The 24,083-nt window shown below is 37.2% G+C and overlaps 1 protein-coding gene across 8 annotated transcripts in view; it reads right to left on the minus strand.

Moving 5' to 3' along the window:
- PPFIBP2 (PPFIA binding protein 2) overlaps positions 1–24,083 on the minus strand; it is a 98,191-nt gene that overhangs the window by 60,602 nt on the left and 13,506 nt on the right. For 7 of the 8 annotated variants that reach the window (XM_058160399.1, XM_058160426.1, XM_058160408.1 and 4 more), the window contains exons 2-3: positions 7,857–7,949; positions 5,097–5,210 (exon numbers count right to left, since the gene is read on the minus strand). In XM_058160399.1, coding sequence (XP_058016382.1) covers positions 5,097–5,210; positions 7,857–7,949 — 207 coding nt within the window. Of the gene's footprint in view, positions 1–5,096; positions 5,211–7,856; positions 7,950–21,300; positions 21,967–24,083 lie in introns of those variants that run through there. The other variant, XM_058160435.1, reaches the window with a different exon arrangement.

The raw sequence follows: 24,083 nt of genomic DNA on the forward strand, positions 1-24,083 counted from the left end.
GACAGCAGTGAACATTTAGCAGTTTTCATTTACAAATAATTTCTACTTCCTTCCTGCATTATAGAGAAATTCCTAAGTTACCACAGAGAAATTCTTAATTTACCAGAAAGATTGGAAAGAGGTGGCTGGAGTCAACATTAAAGGAACATCACTGAAAACAAATGTTTGCTAGTTTACAGTGCATGAAAATAATCTTGCATGATGGTCTGTGACCACTTTGGAGAGCTATTTAATTTACATTTGCTGAACTGGAATGTTCGCCACCAAAAAGAAAGCAGCGTTTAAGCTAGCAACAAGAGTGAAAATTTCAAAAATTTGTATAAATATGGGGATCTGGTACTCTGGCACTCCCTGCCTTCCTGGACTCCATAATGCACCACTGCCCATAGCACCCACTGCTGCTCCATGGTCTCCAACAGCTCTCCAGCACTGTCTGTCAGCCCACTCTGTCAGCAGTCCCATGGCTTCTGTTGACCTGCCAGCTCTTTGACTTGCTCTAAGCTTGACCTGCCAGCCCTCTGACCTGCTCTGTCAGTCCTCCATTGGGCTCCATTGACCTGCTCAATGCCTCCCCTGGCTCTCCTATGGCTTCTGCTGACTTACCTGATCCTCCGTTGGATGTCTTATAGCCACCACCATACTGACCATGCTTCCTAGTGCCTGTCTGCAGTTCCGGTTTCTCTGCACTCCTTACCTGGGATTCCCACCTTTCCTCACTTAATGGTCCACATGGCCTGGGGTTACAATGGCAGTCCGAACGGCCAGGATTGCTTTCATTAAGCAATGTAATTGCTTAACATTGCATTTTATGACTGTACTGCTTAGCAACAGCAATCCTGATCCCAACTGCTGTTGTAATCTAAGGACTACCTGTATTTCAGAGGGAGAGGTAAACTATCTCATAGTGTATATTTTTATGTTCTATGACCTGGATCTCAAAAGAAAAAACGATAGGATCCTTTTGTGTAAAAAAACCCAAAAACCTCCCAAATACTCCATCTTTCCCCCAGTTTTGTTTTTTTTTTTTTTTTTATTCAAAAAGTTTTACAAAATTTTTTTTCCCCCTTTCCCCCCCTCCTCCCCCCTCCCTTCGCAACCCCCCTCCCCCCCCCCCGACTTCCCGGAACGAGCACAAGGTATAGTTAAAAGTAAAACAATCATATGCTAAAAGTTTTCGTCCCAACTTAATTATACCCCTACAATCATCAATTCCTAACTTCCCCAAAAGCAATCAAAATAATACATCATAATCATTCAAAACAGTCTGATAACTCTTAGTCTGATATCTCGTTGAATATAGTCAATCCATTTTTTCCATTCCTTTAAGTATCTTTCTTGCGTATTGTCTTTCAAAAAGGCTGATATCTTCGCCATCTCAGCCAAATTGGCAACTTTCAATATCCATTCTTGTATTGTTGGTACTTCTTTTTTCTTCCAATATTGTCCTATTAGTAATCTTGCTGCAGTTATTAGATTTAAAATCAATTTAGTCTCAATTACTGTACAATCCGTAATAATTCCCAACAAGAAAAATTGCGGCAGGAACTTTATCTTCTATTTCAGAACATTTTGTAAAATCCACCAAATTTTTATCCAAAAGGCCTTTATGTCCTTACAAGTCCACCAAATGTGAAAATATGTAGCGTCATCACAATTACATCTCCAACATTTTGCTTGCATTTCTGGATACATACACGATAATTTTTTAGGATCTAGATGCCATCTATAAAACATTTTATAAAAATTTTCCCTCAGATTCTGTGCCTGCGTGAATTTAACATTTCTAACCCAAATTCTTTCCCACGTTTCCAATAATATTGGCTCCTGAAAATTTTGTGCCCACTTTATCATACAGTCCTTTACCAAGTCCCTTTCAGAATCTATTTCAAGTAACACATTATACAATCTCTTTATATGCTCCTGAGACTGATTTCTAATTTGCTTTACCAAATTTCCCTCGTTCTGCTCTATACCAATTTTTTGATCTCCCTTCCATCTAGCATGTAATTGCTCATATTGAAACCAAGTATAATTTTTCCCTTCCTCTCTTAATACTTGCAGAGATTTTAACTGCAAATTACCTCTTTCAGTATACAAAAGATCTTTATATGTAATCATTTCCTGCTTCTGTTCTATGTTTATATTTTCTACTGTATGTCTAGGACATGCCCATATAGGAACCTTATAATTTAGTTTATAAGAGTATTTTTCCAAACACATGAAGGGCATTTCTTAGCACATGATTTTTAAAGGCCTTATCCACTTTTTTGACATAAATTAAATATGCATGCCATCCATATAACAAATCATAACCTTCTATATTCAAAATTCTGTCCTCTGTTAAATTAAACCAATCACTTATTGCAGAGAGAGCAGCTGCTTCATAATATAATTTAAAATTAGGCATTTTTAAACCTCCCTTTCCGAGAATCTTGAATTATTTTCATTTTAACCCTAGCTTTTTACCTTCCCATATAAATTTGTTAATTCCTTCTGCCATTCCTCAAGATTCTTATCTTTCTTAATTATTGGTATCATCTGAAGAGGAATAAAAATCTAGGTAAAACATTCATTTTAATAGCAGCAATTCTCCCCAGCAAAGATAATTGCAATTTTTTCCAAACAATCAACTCCTTCTGAACTTTTTGCCATAAAACCTCATAGTTATTCTTATACAATTTCACATTTGATGACGTAATATAAACCCCTAAATATTTAACCTTCTTTACAATTTCAAATCCTGTTACTTCCTCTAGTTTTTCTTTCTGTTGTCTGGCCATATTTTTTATTATCACTTTTGTCTTTTTCTGATTTACCTTAAACCCTGAGACATTCCCATATTGATCAATTATTTCCAACAAAGATTTACTAGAATTTATAGGGTTTGTTAAAGTAATCACCTTTCCCCCAGTTTTGTTATTGATGCTTTTGTTTTCTTAGTGTTCCTACAATCCTATGAGACAGATTAAGTTGAAAGATAATGGCTGGCTCAAAATCATTCAATTACTTTTATGGCCAAGTAGAGATTTGAAACTGAATGTCCCAGGTGGACTCCAGCATTCTATTTACTATAACCCATCTGCACTTAAACATCACCATTACTGTTTAATTCAGTAATCCATTTTTCAGTTAATAGAACCAACCTAACCCCTCTATGCCTTTTGTTATAAAAGGATAGGTTGGCTCTACCATTGGAATTTTGATTTTATTTACCTTTTAAATCTATATCCCACCTTTCATACAACTCAATGTTTAGATAGCATTGCCTCTTCCTATTTTCCCAATAACAATCTTATAAAGGTATATTGGGCTGAAAGAGATTGACTGACCAAAGTTACACAATCACCTCATGAAACTGAGACTAGGACTAAGTTTTCCCATTCATACCCAATACCCTGGTTTCCTACAAGAGGCTAGTTACAGGTAGTCCTTGAATTATGATCACAATTGAGCTCAAAATTTCCATTGCTAAGTGAGATAGTTGTTAAATGAATTTACAACTATTTTATTCTACGACCATTCTTGCTACAATTATTAAGTGAATCACTGCAGTTGTTAACTTAGTCACATGGCTGTTAAGTAAATCTAGCTACCCCATTGACCTTGCTTGTCAGAAAGTCACAAAAGGTGATCTCATGATCCCAGGACACTGCAACAGTCAAAAATGTGAGCCAGTTGCAAAGCATCCAAATTTTGATCACATGACCATGGTTGTACATGTGAAACATGGTCATAAGTCACTTTTTTTCAGTATTGTTGTAACTTCAAATGGTCACTAAATAGCAATAGCAATAGCACTTATATACCACTTCATAGTGCTTTACAGCTCTCTCTAAGCAGTTTACAGTCAGCATATTGTCCCCAACAATCTGGGTCCTCATTTTACCAACCTCGGAAGGATGGAAAGCTGAATCAACCTTGAGCCGGTAAGGATTGAACCCCTTGCAGTCAACAGAATTAGTCAGTAATACTGCATGCTAACCAGAGGTGAGTTTCAGCAGGTTCTGACTAGTTCTGGAGTAGCGGAAATTTTGAGTAGTTCGGAGTAGTTTGGAGAACCAGTAGTAAAAATTCTGACTGGGCCCGCCCCCATCTATTCTCTGCCTCCCAAGTCCCAGCTGATTGGGAGGAAATGGGGATTTTGCAGTAACCTTCCCCTGGATTGGGGAGGGAATGGATATTTTATAGTATTCTTCCCTTGGAGTGGGGTGGGAATGGATATTTTACAGTATTCTTCCCCTGCCATGCCCACTAATCCATGCCATGCCCATCAAACCTTGCCACACCCACGAAGCCACACCCACAGAACCGGTAGTAAAAAAATTTGAAACCCACCATTGATGCTAACCCCTGCGCCACCAAAATGAATCATTGTAAGTTGAGGACTATCTGTAGATGCCACACTATATTATGCTTGCCTCTGAAAGCATTTGTTGTTATTGTTTATTTTAACTGGGCCACTATGGAATTAAGTTTTCATAGTTCAATAACTGCTGTGTTGCTTAGATTCTTTTTAAATAAGAGTAATTAATTGGCAGCATAAAAACATTTTCTTCTTGGTTTGATTTGAAAACAAAATAAGTAGGTTTTTAAAATGAAATATAATTTTATAGACTTCAATTGGAGATTTTATATAGATATTCTTTAATTTGTTTAAAAATAAAATATTTTCATTTAAGCATTTATGTAAACCAGTGCCCAAAATCTGTAAATTCAGGTATTTTAAATTTCCTGTAATTTCAGTCATAAAGGAGACCGAGCAGAAACAGCTTCTAAGCTCTGAGTTTCAATGAATTTCTATATTATTAAAAGAGTAGCTAACCAGTCAAACAGGTTCTAAGCCATATCCAGTTCTCTTGTTGAATTTTCACTGTCAGATAGTAATGAATAATGTACACAGTAGTATCACTTTACATCCCAGCTGAATAGCAATATAATGCAATATGACTGAAAAATTCAACAACAAAGCAAATAAGTACAGCTGATCATTGGGAACATAGTTAATCTCAGCTTTAGCTGAAGGGTCTGTAGAATCAAGAGTGATATTAAGTGTGCTTGTTTAAAGAAGACTGAAAAAAAAATCCTTGTTTTCCTACCTGTTGAAGCATCTCTTCTGTAGCATTAAGCTTCAGCTGATGCCCTTCAAGGCAAACTTCTAAGTCTCGGATTTTTTCTCCTTGGGCTTCAACTTGGTCTGTGAGAACACTCACCTGTAATTTAAGGAGAAGGATGATGTTGACTGTAGCAGTAGCAACAACCGTGCAAAAGTAGCAACATAAAAATAAAAACACTTTCAGCAATCACATCTCTTGTTTTTGAACACAATCTTATTATACAAAGTTTTCCAGTTAATTTAGTGTGTGAAGAAGGATTTGAACCCCCCTCCCCACAGGCCTAGATCTTTATATTAACTTCCTTGTCATATATCTCTTAACCCTTCCTGCAAATATTACAAACTGATTAACAAGTTAGCTATTTTCAAAAACAATTTAATTTTCATCTTAAAAAACATTGCACATTAAAAATGAACCAACAGAATTTTTAATTAATTAAGAAACAAAGGAAAAATGATCTATTAAAAATTGACCTGAAGACCATGCAATAATATTTACATTACATTTCCTTTGAAGGAAAAAGCCTTTGTAGAAACCCTGTTAATATTTTAAGCAGGCTTTGAGCAAGCAAAGTCCTTTCAGCTTTTGCCAATTTTCCCCTTAAAAGCAGGAAAAACACAAAGCAAAAAACCTTTCAGGAAGCTAACCAATAACCGTTCTTCTTACAAGAAAAGCTCACCTATCAAATAAAGCCTCTCTAACTTACATAACACAGTACACAAAAGACATGTCCTAGTACTGTCAGTTGTTAGTTCTCGCCAGTTCAAAGTATACAAGCTTGAACACGAATGGAGAATTTATGCAATGAAATTGCCACAAAAGAGAGAATTATTATTACTGAGAGATTTATAGTAAAACATTATTAAGAAATAAATAACTCCATCCTAAAAGAAATTAGGAAATACATACATACATACATACATACATACATACATACATACATACATACATACGCACAGCTTTTGTAATCCATCTGAAAATGTGGTTTATAAATATGATTATAAATATCATATGATAAATGGGGATTCATACCATTCAGTTTTCTTTTATGTTCATAAAACTTAAAATTTGGGATAAATTGATTGAAGAGGTTCATGGATTTGCTATCTCCTTCCTTCTTTTGAACAGGGTTGATATTAATAAAGGAACTATTGCAGAATGATGGATCAGTGACATAGTTTTTGTACTTTTGTAATAGTACATAATTATAGGTTTTCTAAAGTAACATAGATTTAAGGAGAAAATTGTTGACTATAAATGTCAACATTAGTTACAGATTCTTTTCATAAACAGTATCTTCTCAGTTTAGTATTTTTCCCATTAGTGTCCTTCAGCCTTCTTTAGCTTTACCTAACCATCACTCAGACAAGGTAAAGCCTATCCTCATTGTTATGATATTGACTCAACAATGCCTGTACAACTTTAAAATATAATATATCTTGCTTTATGTCGCTTGTGGAAATCCCGCTTTTGGTCTGAAAGAACATGGACTTTAAAAATTTTCAGATGCAATCAGAATACCATCTTTTTATTACTATATGTATTTATATTATATGTACAAAAATTCAGTCATTGCACAACCGGTGAGTAAAAATGCTGCAATCGATTTTATGGGAATGAAAATATTTCTAATAAGACCCCTATTAATAATAATTAGATCCATTATAAAATATCTTGCATTAGCTTAATGGTGTAAGCTATTGCAAAATAATTGAGTCAATTATTACTTGCTGCGCAAATGTACTTTTGCAAATAATGTCATATTTCTACATGATGCCCTATTAAGGCAATGCCTCATAAAAGAAGCATTAATGACTTGCACCTGCTTTTCTGAATGCGAAATAGATACTAGAGCAGGAAATAGATATACAGCTCACAAAAATTATTCTAATTACATCATCATCTTCAATTAACTATCATGAACATTTAAAGCCAATGGAAGGATAAATGACCATGGTCATGAAAGTAATAGGGACGTGGAGAAAAAAATTGTGGCTTTATTTCAAGATTACCTTGTGGAATAGTTTAAAAAGCACAGTTCTACCATGGAAGATACATATCACCATATAGATCTGGCCTTTTGTCTTTCTTTCACATAATGTTTTAGTTATTAAGATGAATCTTGAGGGAGATGGGCAATGTAGAAACATGACATATGAATGAATGGATGAAGAAAGAAAGAAAGAAAGAAAGAAAGAAAGAAAGAAAGAAAGAAAGAAAGAAAGAAAGAAAGAAAGAAAGAAAGAAGGAAAGCCCTTTATACTTTTTGGAGAAAATTAAAAGAATACTATAGCTGAATTCCCAAGTTTTGAAACAACTGTATATATCTTTTCTATCCAGATAAGACAGAAAACAAAAATGTTTTCTTTTCTGACCTTTAAAGTCCTTAATGGCATAGCTTCAGGTGACCTGATGAACTGCCCAATCCCACTAGGACAAGCCCATCTTAGTTATGCTGACAGAGAAGGCCTATTTTGGAGTTTGTTAGTCAAAGAACTCTAAGACATCACCTAGCTCATGTTTACAATGCAGTTCTTCAGTCAGATCTGGTCAGTACCTGGATGGGAAAAAAGTGGGAAATCCCAGGGTTGGAGGAAATTGGAAAGTTTTAAAATGTTCCGGAAGAAGTGGTAAATTACTTCAAAATTATTGTCAAGAAAATCCCATAGCTGTATCTCTATAGTTACTAGGGGGAAGACTTTTTTATGGTATCATCAATGCAACGTTATGTAAATTTCATACCTGCAATATGAGAGATTCTTTATCACCTTCTAATCTTGTCAGACGTTCTTGATACGTCTCATTACTGGTAGAAGTATGATGATTCACCTGGGACTAAAAAGAAAAACAAGTTTAGAACACAAGTAACAAAAATGTAATTATTATATGTAATTAATCTAGTTATTCCATTTTTAATGAAGGTAATTATTGTGTAAAGCTAGAGCTTCCCATTAGTAGAAACTAAACAGAGAGAGAAAAAGTGGTACAGAAAGGATGCAACAAGACTTTCTTTGTGTGTGTTTAGTTGTTCTATCTTATTCACAGGATATTATATAGGATCCAGATAAGTAAATAGAATAGAATAGAATAGAATAGAATAGAATAGAATTTTATTGGTCAAGTGTGATTGGACACACAAGGAATTTGTCTTGGTGCATATGCTCTCAGTGTACATAAAAGAAAAGATACGTTCATCAAGATACAACATTTACAACACAATTGATGATCAATATATCAATATAAATCATAAGGATTGCCAGCAACAAGTTATAGTCATACAGTCATAAGCGGAAAGAGATTGGTGATGGGAACTATGAAACGATTAATAGTAGTGCAGATTCAGTAAATAGTCTGACAGTGTTGAGGGAATTATTTGTTTAGCAGAGTGATGGCCTTCGGGAAAAAACTGTTCTTGTGTCTAGTTGTTCTGGTGTGCAGTGCTCTATAGCGTCGTTTTGAGGGTAGGAGTTGAAACAGTTTATGTCCAGGATGCGAGGGATCTGCAAATATTTTCAAAATATTTTCAAAGATCAGACTAGAGTAGCCATAGGAAGAACATGGAGAAAAGCTGTGTGAATACAGTTAAAACAAGCTCAGGTCATTCTTAAGATTTAGCTGCTGATGGAACACCCAAGCCAAAAAAATAACTCATGCCTGAACCAGAAGGTTGTTAGTTACACTTTTCAGTAAAAAAGATTAACTTCTTTTAAAATAAGCCTGGAATGGGTGGGAACAAAGAATACAAGGTGTGTCCTGGTTAATGAAAGGAAGTTTGAATCATCACATTTCTCTATCAAAACATAGGCAAACGTAGCAAAATATAGTTATTAGGAGTACTTTTGTTATTCTATCTGCTATTATCAACTTGGTTGCCATGAACAGAGGTAGGAATGATGATCATTAATTTACAGGTAGTCCTCGACCCCAACTAAGTACTAAAATGTTAGTTGCTAAGTGGGACATATGTTAAGTGAGTTTTGCCCCATTTTACGACTTTTCTTGCCACAATTGTTAAGTAAATCACTGCAGTTAAATTAGTAACCCGGTGAATCTGGATTCCCCACTAACTTTGCTTGTCAGAAAGTCGCCAAAGGGGATCACCTGATCCCAGGGCACTGCAACCATCATACGTATGAGTCAGTTGCCAAGCAACTGAATTTTGATCACATGACCATGGGAATGCTGTAATGGTTGTAAGTGTGAAAAACTGTCATAGGTCATTTTTTTCATGGTTGTTGTAACTTAAAATGGTCATTAAATGAACTGTTGTTAAGTCGAGGACTGCCTGTGTTGCCCTCCAGCTTCTAGATAGTGGATCTAACTGGGATACAAAATACCAAGATGTCAAGTTCAGCAACTTCACCTAAGCTAGCATTGGAGCAAATGGAGGCATATTATTCTGGAGAAGTTCTCAAATCAGTATAATAAAAAACGTCTCCAGTTCCTGATCTATTTTACAGTTGTCATATACTGACTTCTTCTTCCAGAGCAAAACAGAATTCATAAAAAAATCCTTAAAATTCCCGAGTGAAACAAATTATATGTGTCCAAGTAGCCACTATATCCAAGTTCCTCCATGACATTCTGAAATTATACTTGTACTAGTAAACTTGAGTTCCATGGAACTCCAGCATTTTATTTTACACATTGGCCTCTGGTCACAAACAGAAGACATCCTCTTCTCTGAATACTGTCTTCTCTATAGGTGGATGTCTGTACTCTGCAATCTGGTGGTAATCTTGAATTTCAAGACTAATAGACTGACAGCTCTATCCTCTGTTAATTTATCCTGCATCCTTTTAAAGCCATCAAATTTAAAATATATCATCAGGACCTATGATAACTAATTTCACAAATTTGATATATACTATGTAAAGAAGAGCTTTCTTTTTACTTATTCTAAATCTCCTTCAAATCAGGTTTATTTATTGCATGGTTCTTGATCAAATTTCTTCATGCCCATATTCCCTCAGTCTCTTTTCCCCCCGAACTAATAATCCTTTCCAAAGATAATGAACAGATCCAGGGTGAAATCCAACAGGTTCTGACAAGTTCTGGAGAACCGGAAGCGGAAATTTTGAGCAGTTTGGAGAGCCGGTAGTAGAAATTTTGAGTAGTTTGGAGAACCGGCAAATACCACCTCTGGCTGGCCCCAAAGTGGGTTGGGAATGGGGATTTTGCAGTATCCTTCCCCTGGAGTGGGGTGGGAATGGAGATTTTGCAGTATCCTTCTCCTGCCATGCCCACCAAGCCACGCTAGTAAAAAAAATCTGTTCACCACTGAACAGATCACTATATAATGTTTCAAATGCAGCCTTTCCAAAGATTTATGCAGTGGTATTACAATACCACGGCTTGATTTTCAATCCTTTTTTTAAAAAAAAAATTGATTCAGTCTTCACAAGCTTCACAAATAGCATTGGGAACTGGCAAGCATCTGTGCACACTCACTTAAAAGTAGAGTCTACAAAAATTAAAACATCTTACTATCAAGAACAATGCTCTCTAATGTTTTCCAATGTCTAATTTCAAGTCAGCTGGAAGCTTGACTACATGTTGAGCTTTATAATAAATCAGAAAAATCCTCATTAGCCAAGCCTACGAGATTAAAAACCAAATTCTTTATAGTGAACAGACTCATGTAGTAACTAGAAAAACAGGTGCATTTTGAATGCTGCAATACATTCTCCCTAGCTCATTTTGTTCTGGAAAAAAAAATCATTCTACATTAAACCATAAATAGATAAAGTATTTACAATGCTTCCTACTCTCATTTAAGCTTCAAAATATCCCAGACTGAAACTACATTAGCTATCATCCACATGAGATGAAGTAATCAAGGAGAAAAACATCAGCTCTGCCAAAACATCAGCTACTACCGGCCTTAATAAAAATAGACAAACGTAGTCCAGACAAGTTCATCTATTAAGTAAACAGCTGCTCTGTTTCAGTCTTAAAAGTATGCAAGGATCTATAGCTAATGACAAGATAAAAGATAGAATAGAATAGAATAGAATTTTATTGGCCAAGTGTGATTGGACACGCAAGGAATTTGTCTTGGTGCATATGCTCTCAGTGTACATAAAAGAAAAGATACGTTCATCAAGGTACAACATTTACAACACAATTGATGGTCAATATATCAATATAAATCATAAGGATTGCCAGCAACAAGTTATAGTCATACAGTCATAAGTGGAAAGAGATTGGTGATGGGAACTATAAAACGATTAATAGTAGTGCAGATTCAGTAAATAGTCTGACAGTGTTGAGGGAATTATTTGTTTAGCAGAGTGATGGCCTTCGGGAAAAAACTGTTCTTGTGTCTAGTTGTTCTGGTGTGCAGTGCTCTATAGCGTCGTTTTGAGGGTAGGAGTCGAAACAGTTTATGTCCAGGATGCGAGTGATCTGCAAATATTTTCACGGCACACCCCAAAGGTGGATGTGTGTGGATGATGCTTGAAGCAAACAGTCATGATTATACAAGAAAAATATCTTATGACCAATCAACTTAAGATAATTATGAAATTTTTGCAGCATCTGGTTGTTACATGTTCATGTTTTAAAGTGCTGGTAACTGCTTACTGGTTATATTTAAGGGAAAGGAAAAGGTTCCCCTCACACATACATGCTAGTCGTTCCCAACTCTAGAGGATAGTGCTCATCTCCGTTTCAAAGCTGAAGAGCCAGCGCTGTCCAAAGACGTCTCCATGGCCATGTAACTGGCATGACTAAATGCCAAAGGCGCATGGAACGCTGTTACCTTCCCACCAAAGGCGGTCCCTATTTTTCTACTTGCATTTTTTACATGCTTTCGAACTGCTAGGTTGGCAGAAGCTGGGAAAGTAACGGGAGCTCACCCCGTTACGTGGCACTAGGGATTCAAACTGCTGAACTGCTGACCTTTCAACTGACAAGCTCAGAGTCTTAGCCACTGAGCCAATACATCCCTATTTGGTTATATTTAAAATAATTTTAGTTTCTTAAAGTAGATCTCTTTCTTTGAACTACACATTATTCCAAGCTAACTCAAAAACTTTCCCAGAGGATTAAAGAGTTGCAGGAAGTTAAGAAGAGAGGGAAAACAGCTGGAACTGTCATTCCAGGCTTGAATTGGAATAAGGATTACATCAGAAGAAAATGTAGAATGGAGAGATATCATATCAATCCCACTCCAGAGACCTAGTGCTGTAAGTTTTCTTCATACATAGAATGCCGAATATCTGCTATACTGTCTAAAATATTGGTCCATGGAGTTTTCAGTCTGACAGCCATGTCTTCCTCTCTAAGTTGCTTAATGGTAAAGTCCTTCCAAGGGACTCTGAAATATTGAAAGAGCATATATATATCCCTTCTATTAACTTTATGAGATACCTTAGAGTGAGAGAAATGCTGTGCATTTGATGGTTGAACTTCAGAATCTGAACCAAAATCCACTCAGGACGTACCCATAATTCTATGCGCCCCACCCCCACGCATGTGCTCGTGACTTCACCGCGCTCCCCCCGCTTTAGGCATCCAATGGCCCAGTGGGCCCGTTTTTCGCTCTCCCCTGGATACAGAGCCTTTCTAGGAACCTGGGGAGCATGAAAACAGTCTTTCCCACCCACCCCGGAGGCCGGAAATGGCCCGTTTGCTGACTTCTGGTGGGCAAACGGGCCGTTTTCAGCCTCCGAAGGGTCTCGGAGGGGGGGAAGCCGTTTTTGCCCTCCCCAGGCTCCTAGAAAGGCTCTGGAGCCTGGGGAGAGCAAAAAACTGGCTTTCCCCACATAACCCAGAGGCCTTCCAGAGGCTGGAAACAGCCTGTTTCCTGACTTCCGGTAGGCCGAGAAGGCTCGAAAATCAGCTGGCTGCAGCACATGTGCACGCCAATGCTGAACATGTGTGCCCACCAATATGGCTCTATGTGCCCCCTGTGGCACGTGTGCCATAGGTTCGCCATGACAGCCCTAGGATATCGCATTGTCAACACAGAGTATGAAAAAATGGATGAAGTTATTTGAGAATAAAAGAGTTTTTCAGACAGTTAAGACTATTTAGAAATGGAAGAAAAAAGGAAATAAAAAAGGAGAGTCAACATACACTGGGTATGGCAAGAATAAGTTGCTGCAGAAGTCACTAACTGTTTTTAAAGTAGCTGTAGGAGATGACCAGGAGATGAGCCTGAGGGAGTGGTCAAATGTGTCATGAGTCCCTTCAAACCCACAAGACATCTAAGTCCAGCCCATCTTGATTTACTGTGACTCTTATCTACCACCAATTTGCTTAGGCTGTTAGTAATTCAGATTCTTATAGAGAACATAAGCTTGCAACAAATCTTTATACCTATTTGAACTGCCTGGTTCTCCTGATTTCCCTGGCATTTGACGGTAGCCTTCCAATTTCAATCACTGACTATGGTAATAATAAATTATGATGGGAAATGGAGTCTAGTATCACTAGGGTGAAGAATAGAGGTGGTATCCAGCCAATTCAGACCGGTTCTCCCGAACCGGCAGTGGAAATCCCCACCCATCCTGCCCCGGCTCCCCGGCTCTATGCCATTCTATTTAGGCATGTTTTTGAGACTGGGCGCATGTGCGGAAGGCATGCGCGCACATTGGTGAACAGGTAGGGAAAGTAAATGAATACCACCCTTAGTGGAGAACATATACATAGCAATTGGTTTGATAATACACTAGTAACCTTGTGCACGAGTATATACAAAACTCATGCTCAGGAAGGAACCTTCCAAAATGTTCTATTAATTGGGGCTGCCCTGGATCCTAATGCATTGACATACAATGGAGCAATTCCACATAGCTAATTTTTAAAAATGCGTTTAATTAATTAACTTATCTTATATATATTTACAAAACCTGACAACAAAAAAGTACTTGATTAAGGAAAAAAAGTCTTTTTCAGATAGAATGAGGAATATTAGGTACAGGTTCTAATTTCCAATCAACAGTTCTTTCAAATCAGATCAGAGACTGTGAAAAAAGAAAAAAGAAGTAAGATCACAGGAGATGAAAAGAATTATACATATACACCAACATACCAATATTGTTTATTGACACACTAGTACCACAGTCAATGTTGTTTTCATTAGTGTGTTTGTTTGCTATTAACACATTATGCTTTAATGCTATGTGGTTCTTTTTGTTTACTGTTTTTGTTATTGTTTTTCTGTTGTATGCTGCCCAGTTGAATTTGGGTGGCCGTCTTAGTCCATACAATAAAAAAATAAAAAATAAAAAATAAAAAAAAACTCTGTCTCACAGATTCCATTTTTGGCTGGTTTTATAGATGACAGCACTTTTTCTTGCAAACCACTATATTATTTTTCAAATTACCATCCCCTTTCTTGTTCTCACTTGATTCATTCTTGCTTAATTCCCTTACAATTAGTTCATTTGCCTTCAGTTCCTCTTTTTCCCCACCCTTCCTCTGACTCCTTATTATACTTCATGTAAACACAATACAATTTCAATTCTGCTAGATTTTACTTAGCCCTTCTCTTTCATTCACCCCCGCTGCATCATTACTTAATTAACTTTTCTTTTGCTTTATTGTGTGGATTATTTATGTATTAGATTTATATGCATCATTGTTTCTCTTTTTATCTCCATAAAAGAATCGTGTGACATGGACTGGGCTGAGTGAAACTAATTAGCCCACACATTTTTAGTATTTTTTAATTTGTTATGCCCTTCAATCTAACATCTATTTTCCTCCATAACAGCAGCATTATCAGACAGAATCCACTGAGAGAATGGCTGGCTCAAATTCACCTGGTGAACTTCCACAAGTGAGAGTGGACTAGAACTTGCGTCTCCTGGTTCCTAGTCCAACATGTTGTCCATTCTATCACACAAACTTTTAAAAATGAGAATTATCTGTGTTACTTTTATCTTGGAAGCAATATTCTCCTAGATTACAATTGGAACCTATTGGAACCTATTGACAGGGATATATATTAGTGTAGTAGGAAGTATCACTAGAGAAATCAAGAACAGGCTAGATAGAAATTGTTGATGTTCAAACAAATTACACTGGCAAAGAATTTCTGAGGATTAAAGAGAAAAGTAAGTCTCAAATTTAGGCAAGAAAAACCAAAAGTACACATATAGACTGGGTGAAACCAGGCTTAATAGCAGTAACTATGAGAGGGATCTTGGAGTCTTAGTGGACAACCAGTTAAATATGTCCTAGCAGTGTGCAGTGGCAGCCAAAAAAGCCAATGCAATCCTAAATTGCATTAACGGGGATACAATCAAGATCAAATGAGGTACTAATACCACTCTATAAAGCCTTAGTAAGATCACACCTAGAATACTGCATCCAGTTTTGGTCACCACACTCTGAAAAAGATGTTGAGACTCTAGAAAAAGTGCAGATAAGAACAACAAAGATGATTAGGGGACTGGAGACTAAAACATATGATGAATGGTTGCAGGAACTGGGCATTGCTAGTCTAGTGAAGAGAAGGGACAGGTGAAACATGATAGCAGTGTTCCAATATTTGAGGGGCTGCCACAGAGAGGAAGAGGTTAAGCTATTGTCCAAGGCACCTGAAGGCCAGACAAGGAATGATGGATGGAAACTGACCAAGGAGAGATTCAACCTAGAAATTAGGAGAAATTTTCTGACAGTGAGAACAATCAACCAACAGAACAGCTTGCTTTTGGAAGTTGAGGGAGCTTCATCACTGGAGGCTTTCAAGAAGAGATTGGACTGCTATTGGCCAGAGATATAAGGTCTCTTGCTTGGGCAGGGGTTGTACTAGATGACCTACAAGGTTCCTTCCAACTCTGTTAAATTTGTTACTGAGGCTCCGGATAAACTATGAAAATAGCTTAAGCAAGTAGATTGTTAAAATGAAATAATTTGCAAAATTTGGGGTACTATACACCCTTTTAATAGCCTATATTTTCCTGCAAATTTTATCCTGCTCTAATAAAACACACCAGCAACAGTTCTAAGCAATAAATATGTTAGAAAATGGGAGGGGAATTTCTGTTTCTCAAACAGAATGTACATGGGTCAGGCTGGCTGCTCTTTGGACCTAAATAAGCTAAGAGTCCAGATATGAAGCAGGTTGGCCAGATTTTGTTCAGTACAACTGCTTGTCACTTATGTAAGCAAAGTAATGTTCATATGCAAGATATTGAAAAACGTCAGGTTGAGTTAACTACCCAAGCTATAAAAGGGAGCTGTACCATCAGAACAGCCTGCTTTGCTTTTGCGGTATCATTATCCTTGAATACTTAATAAAATCCATGTGCCCTAAAAGCAGCTACTTGTGCAGAAAAGATATAGCAGACCATTGAGATATGTTCAGTGCATTGTGGCATTCTGTTAATGAAAAGTGGCAGACGGAAGCGGAGCAGAGACAAGAGAATGTGGTCATCCAGTTATTTGTTTAGTAGCTCATCATTTTGAAGGCTGTGATCTGGTTTATTAATACACACTCAGATTTGAAAAGAAGTGGGGGAAGGAACAGCTGCCTGAGCTTTTCAGCACATTTCTGATGTCAAGAGAGAGAAAACCGAGATCCAGTTGAATAATGTGTTTGACTTTCTGGGGAGTTCAAAATATTATTCTGAATCTGCCATTATTAATGTAATAATGTAATAATCTCTCTATATAATAAAAATTATATAGAGAGATTTCACAAGAGTTGACTGCATCATATATACAGTCACATATTACCAAACACACCATTAGCATATTTACCTACAACACTGACGACTGTCTGCTACTGGGTTTGCTTTATATTTCCCCAAAGAAAGACCTAATAGCTCTAACCCAGGTGGAAGCAACAGGATTTATCCCAAAAGCCAAATTTCTCCATTCAGTCTCTTCTGCCTTAGACAGGAAGGGTGTCACATTGGGGGCAAGGCTTCCTAAAGTGGCAATTTGGCTCATGTAGGGAAACCATTTCAAGAATCCCATTCTACAATGGGATATCTGCCTGAGGCCCAGAGCTGCATGCATCCCCCAAAGATTTCAAAATACTATAAATGTTTGATGTAACAAATGGTAAAATCATTAAATGCATATCTAATCGCTAATTGTGTTATATTTCATTTATATGTAAATGAATATTTATCTTTGACTCATCCTTTACTTTTTTTTGGGGGGGGGGAGGGGGAAGATAACCCCTGAGAGCAAAGGGTGGCTCTCAGCTTCCTCAGGAGTTATTTATTACTGCTCTACAAGAATTATCCTGTTGCCTCACATGTTTCTCGAAATGGGTGAAGCCTCAGCCAGCTAGAGTTGCCCCCAGGTGAGACGAACAACATGTAAATTGAATAAATAAATAAATAAAAATAATTTGCAGGCACTCCCTATTGAAAACATTGTAGAGTATAAGCTGCATCTTTCTTAATCAGTGGAACGAAGTTATGGGAAGTATCTCAATCATCAGCTTGCTAGCCAACATTCCCCCACCCCTTAGTTTGAGCTACCGTGTTTCCCCGAAAATCAGACCCTGTCTTATATTTTTTTGAACCCTGAAATAAGTGCTTTCCCTTATTGCCATGTGCTCAAAAGCCCGATTGGGCTTATTATCAGAGGATGACTTATTTTGGGGGAAACAGGGTACATTCAGAGAACTAGCTGTGCACAGCAATATCATTCTCCATGTTATTTATTTACATTTATATCCCGTCCTTCTCCGAAGACTCAGGGCGGCTTACAGTGTGTAAGGCAATAGTCTTATTCTATTTGTATATTTACAAAGTCAACTTATTGCCCCCCAACAATCTGGGTCCTCTTTTTATCTACCTTATAAAGGATGGAAGGCTGAGTCAACCTTGGGCCTGGTGGGATTCGAGCCTGCAGTAATTGCAGACTGCTGTGTTTTAATAACAGGCTATCTTACAGCCTGAGCCACCACGGCCCCCTGTGGGGAGACCCCTGTTGATACAGCTTTATATTGACTCACTATGGATGCAATTAAAGATGTGGAATGTTGTTTTCAGCATATCACTGGCAGCCTAAGTTGAAGTGAGAATCATACTTTATCCTAGAGAAATATGATCCTGTTTTCAAATACAGAGAAATACTTGGTGATACTGCACCAAGTGTCCCACCATTGAAGTGAAGATGGATCCTAGAAAAAGGGTCTTGGTTGATGGCCTTGAAGGACAAGAGAAAGATTCACTATCAAGGCAACGGTCAGTTAAGCAAGGCTTGAACCTGGGCCAAGAAATTAACTTGAGAAAATTGTCCCAGGCAAGTTCACAGGAAGGGGGTGCAGAGAGAGAAGAATGTTCAGACTTGCAAGATTCTGTTATCATAGCTGTTATGATAAAAGTAGTTCTGACCTATAGGGAATTGTCTTCTTAATCTAGTCTATCTTGTAGGCCTGATAATGACACATACCACCTCTATGATTCTATGTAAGCTGACCTTTTTATAGTCTAGAGTAATATATACTAAAAGAGATGTGGTGGCTCAGTGACTAAGATGCTGAGCTGTCAATCGAAAGGTCGGCAGTTCAGTGATTCGAATTCTTAATGCTGCATAATGGGCTGAGCTCCCATTACTTGTTCCAGCTTCTGCCAACCTAGCAGTTCGCAAGCACGGAGAAAATGCAAGTAGAAAAATAGAGACCACCTTTGGTGGGAAGGTAACAGTGTTCTGTGCGCCTTTGGTGTTTAGTCATGCCAGCCACATGACCACAGAGACGTCTTCGGACAGCGCTGGCTCTTCGGCTTTGAAACGGAGATGAGCACCACCCCCTAGAGTCGGGAAGACTAGTACATATGTGCGAGGGGAACCTTTACCTTTACCTTATATATACTAAACAAACAATTACGGTTCTTTTAGCACATCATGATTTTAAAAACCCAGGCCTGACAATATGTTAACCAAGGCTTATTCTGGTGATCCGTTGCTTTGACTTGGTAGATTTCATGCTTTGATAAACATATGGAAAGAAGAAAGTGCCTGATAAAAAGTATTACAACACAAAGCAAAATAAGGAAGTGGCTAATTTGCATCACATGTGATTTTTTTTTAAGGTGGACAAACATATGTTAAGTAATGCCCTTTTTTCTTATTAACTCTTTTTTAGCATAATTACTTTGCTATGCCTCCCTTGTGAAAGAAAAATTCACTATTTGACTCCTGCCATTTGATCTTTCTGTGTGCTGGTAAACAAAGGCACTTTCTGACATTAGTTTTCAAACTAATTTTGGAATGCTTTCAGGAAAATATTGCATTTTTTTCTGGCTTGATGATATATATGAAATCTTACAAAATATTTTCTTTTCATTCAAGTAAAGCAGATTTATGTTTTTAATCTATTTTACCCATTAATCTATTTTATCCATTGAATATGTGAATGGTTTTAGATTATGCATTTCAGTTCGTTCTTATAACGAACTTGTAATCTTGCAACATCAGAACAGAATCACATTTGAACCCCCCTCCCCCTCCCCCAGCCCAAGACTTCCTTCTCTTTGAAATTAGAGCCTGCTTTGGCAAATGCCACTGAGGACGGATAGAAGTCCAGCTCAATTCCTTTTCTCTCTCCCACCCTGGACTGGAGGAAGTAGAGCTTTTATTACCAGCCGTAGAGCATCGGTTTACTACCACAGCTGGTGTCCAAGCATGCAGCACCAATGTAATCATATGGCATTAAAAAAATATCAGTGTAGAATGAATTTCCAACAAAAATAAGATTGTGAAATTTCATGCAAATCATTTTTTCCCTCTCTGGGAGAATTTTTGGAAGGAACCTTGAAGGTCTTCTAGCCCAACCCCCTGCTCGGACAGGAAGCCCTATATTATTTCAGATAAATGGTTGTACAATCTCTTCTTAAAACTTCCAGTGTTGGAGCATTCACAACTTCTGGAGGCAAGTTGTTCCACTGATTAATTGTACTAACTGTCAGGAAATTTCTCCTTAGTTCTAGGTTGCTTCTCCCCTTGATTAAGTACCTTGAATTCTCTTCATGCACTACTGCTCCACTACATAGTTTCTCTTCCAAGCCCTTTTAGAAGTAGAGCATTTTGTTCCTTAAAAGCCTATATAAAACCAAAGCCACTAAAACCCCATCCTACTTATCTTTCCTCAGAATCTGAGCAGAAATAAGAGAACAAATATATTTAACAAAGCATATTCGGATATATTCCCAGTTTCTACCCCTGGCTTTGAGAAGTTGTCTAAAAAAGAAATTAATATGCAATTATTATACAGCTTTTTGGAAAGTGCTCTTAAACTCATTTGTTAACAAGTTTATTTAAAAGAACAATCTTCTCTCTTAACTCACTCATCCACCTTTTAGGAAAATCTTTTTAAATTCTGTTGTTTAAGTTCCTAGAATTATAGATATGGGACTGCAATCTACTTATTTAGGAATAAATTATGACTCCAATAGGATTTACCAATGAAAAGATATATATGCAACATCAGCATGAAATTCCTCAATAGAAAAATCCAAATGCCTACTGTCAAGCTTTGTAAACTTCAGTGACTACTGTAATAATAGAATCTAAATAATGCAGATTCCCTCTGCATTATTAAAATTAAATAGTATAAAAAAGAATACTTCATGTAAACAGCATCTTAACTGCAACATTAAAGATAGTAATACAGTCCCAAACTAGAGGGAATATCCGGAATAAACTTCCAGCATTACTGTACATAAAATATACAGTATTAAGTATTTCTTAATAATGGGTTTAGATGAAACATTATAAAATGAAGTGGATCTAAATCAATTGGGACTAATACATTTTAATCTACTTAAGAAAGTCTGAAACTGTTTAAACTGTTTTTTAAAAAACTACCTTGCAAGCTAATTAGCTTACTGACTGGTTTGATTAACTGAACTTTTATTAGTTTTAAAAGCAACTGTGCAATATCTTTTCAAAAGCTACTAAAGAAAAGCTTTGCAAAGAAACATGATCACCTCACTGGAAAACGGAATCTAAATTGCGCTCTTATTGAGACTATTCTGTGCCCACCACCAAACTAAACGATTGCTTGATGATTTTGCTTAGACTGTCTTGCAAGTTTTACTAAAGACAAAGGAATACTGGCTATGTCCCCAGTGCCCTCCCTCTCAAGCTACTAGTTTCAAACTGTAGAACAGTTTCTCTCACAGTGGCAGAAAATGCAACATGCTTAAGTCTTCTCTCCCTATAAGCGTGGTAAATTGTAAAAATGCAAAAAAAAAAAGTCACTTACCCTCTTTAGCCACGTGAAGTGTTTGTAAATATTAATCTCGCTATCCATGCTTCGGGCCCATTGCAAAGATCTTCCCTTGGTTTGCAGCAATTTCAGTTTAGTTATGAAAAAGCACAAACTCTCCTTTATTCCCTTCCAGCTTCTAGTGAGCCGAACTTCCGCACCTTTCTGACTTTAATATGTCCTTCAGGCTTACTCTAAACTTTTCTACAGCACTATGTTTATACACAACTGTATAAACTTCAGGCTGCATTCCCCACCTCCCTTACTAGCAGCATCTGGCTTTTTTTAAAAAGGAGATCAGTCATCAACTGGCTCTCATATCATTCTAAAAACATGAAAAGATACCTAAAGCCAAATAGACTCAGAAAGAAAAGGAAAAGACGGAAGCTTCCATAAGCGCAATTGAAGTCTGCAGCGAGAGTGTTCTCGTTTTGATGGTAAAGTAACAAGCTAAAAATTGCCAGGCTGTCATAGAGCAACTATTTTCAAGTAATGCCTTCTCTAGCTTTCTGTTTCAAGAGTGGCTGGAACTCATTACCCCCAAGACCCTCTATTTCCTGTCTCAGTTTTTACACTGTGTTTATCGGAACAGTCTTCGCAGCCCCAGTTTATTTCAGGCTAGCTTTATCCTAAAAATAAGCCCTGCTCTTGAGAATTGTTAGTAGCTTCCTTCTCACAAATACTTGGAAAGTGACTTTGTCTGTGTAATGCCAAGTATTCCACACTTGGTTGTTGTTTTTAAGTGTGGGGGATGAATGAGCATATCTCAAATTCATAACTCAACATTCTTTTCATTTACTGTTACTGCAGCTGAAAACTGCATAGCCCTGCAGCACTCAAGCCAAGTTGTGATCACGTGAGGTTACAGGGCTCGGAGTGGGTTCCTACTCATAGTTCTGATGTCTCTCTTTCATCTTCTATGCAAAACCACTAAGCTGTAGCATTGCTAAATTCCTTCAAGGTAACCTTGGAGGAAAATATTAATAGAGAAAAATAATCACACATTCTCCTTAGCACTAAGCAGTTACGCTCTGTGTATCCACCGAGGGTGCTAATTGCAGCAAAGTTTATAAAATTTGACATTTTCAGTTGATTTGACGAAGATTGTGTATTTGCTGATTTTGTGGAAACATAGGAAATGCCTTATTCCAAGTCAACCTTTGATCCATCTTGCTTAATACTGCCTTCAATGATTGACAGCAAGCTTCCAAAGTTTCAAGGCTTTTTCCAGAGCTGCCCGAGGTGTCTAAATCTTAATATTTTGCATGTAAGGTTAGTAGCTGAACAACTAAGCTACTTTTCTCTCCTAATGAAATGCTTCTAAAATATTAGTAAATACGATGTAGGCCACTAAAGTATGATAAGTATAATTCCTGCTGCTATCTGATCAGGATGGTTACTTTTTGCTACGGGGAATGATCAGAAGTTGACTGGATAATTGTAGTTAACTACAGAAATTAAAGCAAGTCTCACAGTAGTAGAGCACCACCTTTGAGTACCACCTTTGTTTAATGGAGAAGAACCATATACCAGTGAAACAGATGCTCATAACTATGGAATTAAGGCTATTCAAAGCATCTAATTAACTATGTAGATCACCTATGATGAATTTAAGGACTCTACTTTCAGCTAATAAAGTTTGTTGCAAGATCCACTCTGCGCTGGTCACTAGGACCAAAAGTTTATTCTTCCAAGCTTGTGCTGCAGCGATGCTTGTGTGCATCATCAGAGAGCTTCTCTCTCTCCAGAATAGGTGCACTGGACTGTTCTATGTGTTATATGGTTCCTGATTGTGTGTAGCTTTTCATTGTTAATTAGGATGTTGATGGTGCCCAGTGACCTCTCTCTGGAGAGAGAGAAATTCCCTGAAGATGGGCTCCAGCATGAGTGTGAAAGCTTGGAAGAACCAACCTGTGGTCCTGGCGATCAATTCAGATTGGATCCTGTAATAAAGTTTGTTCATCCAGTCCATTTAAAAGTCAAGCTATTTTAGCTCAAATGCAGTAATACTTGAAATAGCAGTGTTCCGTGGCATAATCTAGATGGGGTTGTTGAGACTGAAAGGGAGCATTCAAACTAGCGATTTAATAGCCTTACGAAGCAGAAAGGTATAACTCTGCTTTTGGCATCTAATTTTACAATATTTTGTTGTTTCATCATTTATTGCACTAACCATCCTTGATAACTTCACCTTGAAAGGGGGATAGAAACATTGATTTGTTCATCAATCAATGAATCAGAATAGCAAATATATAACATACATGCAGATGGGTTGGTGGGAGTTTTCTTTGAGATTACAGATGGTGCTTTCTATTTCAAAAATCAGTTTGTAGACAATTCAGTAAGGCTGAACGTCATCAACTGAGGATCTAATTAAGCAGTGTGTCCCACTTCAAACTTAGAAAATTCTTCCAATCTTTTTTTTATTTTCCCAAACTGTAATCTGAAAGTCATATGTTATTCTGCATGTCTTCTACATCCTCATTTGTGAATGATACCTCAAACATTTCAGTAAATGCAGAACCTCCTATTTCTCTTATACTTGAGAGGAGTGGCCAAGAAATGCAGAAGTAATTTTGTTTATCTTTTTTTTTTTTTTGCCTAAATAGAATCTCCAGTGGCAGGGGAGAACCCAAACAGTCTCTAGAATTAAAATCAGTAGCATTTGAATTGTTTATTTAATTTTAATCATCATAGCATAGCATAGCTAGTTAAGTTCCCTTCTCAGGTTAAATGTACTTCCCCTATACTGCCTGTTTAATATAGAATGAGTTCATAAT

This window comes from Ahaetulla prasina, chromosome 1, assembly GCF_028640845.1.
Source record: "Ahaetulla prasina isolate Xishuangbanna chromosome 1, ASM2864084v1, whole genome shotgun sequence".
Classification (NCBI taxonomy): domain Eukaryota; kingdom Metazoa; phylum Chordata; class Lepidosauria; order Squamata; family Colubridae; genus Ahaetulla; species Ahaetulla prasina.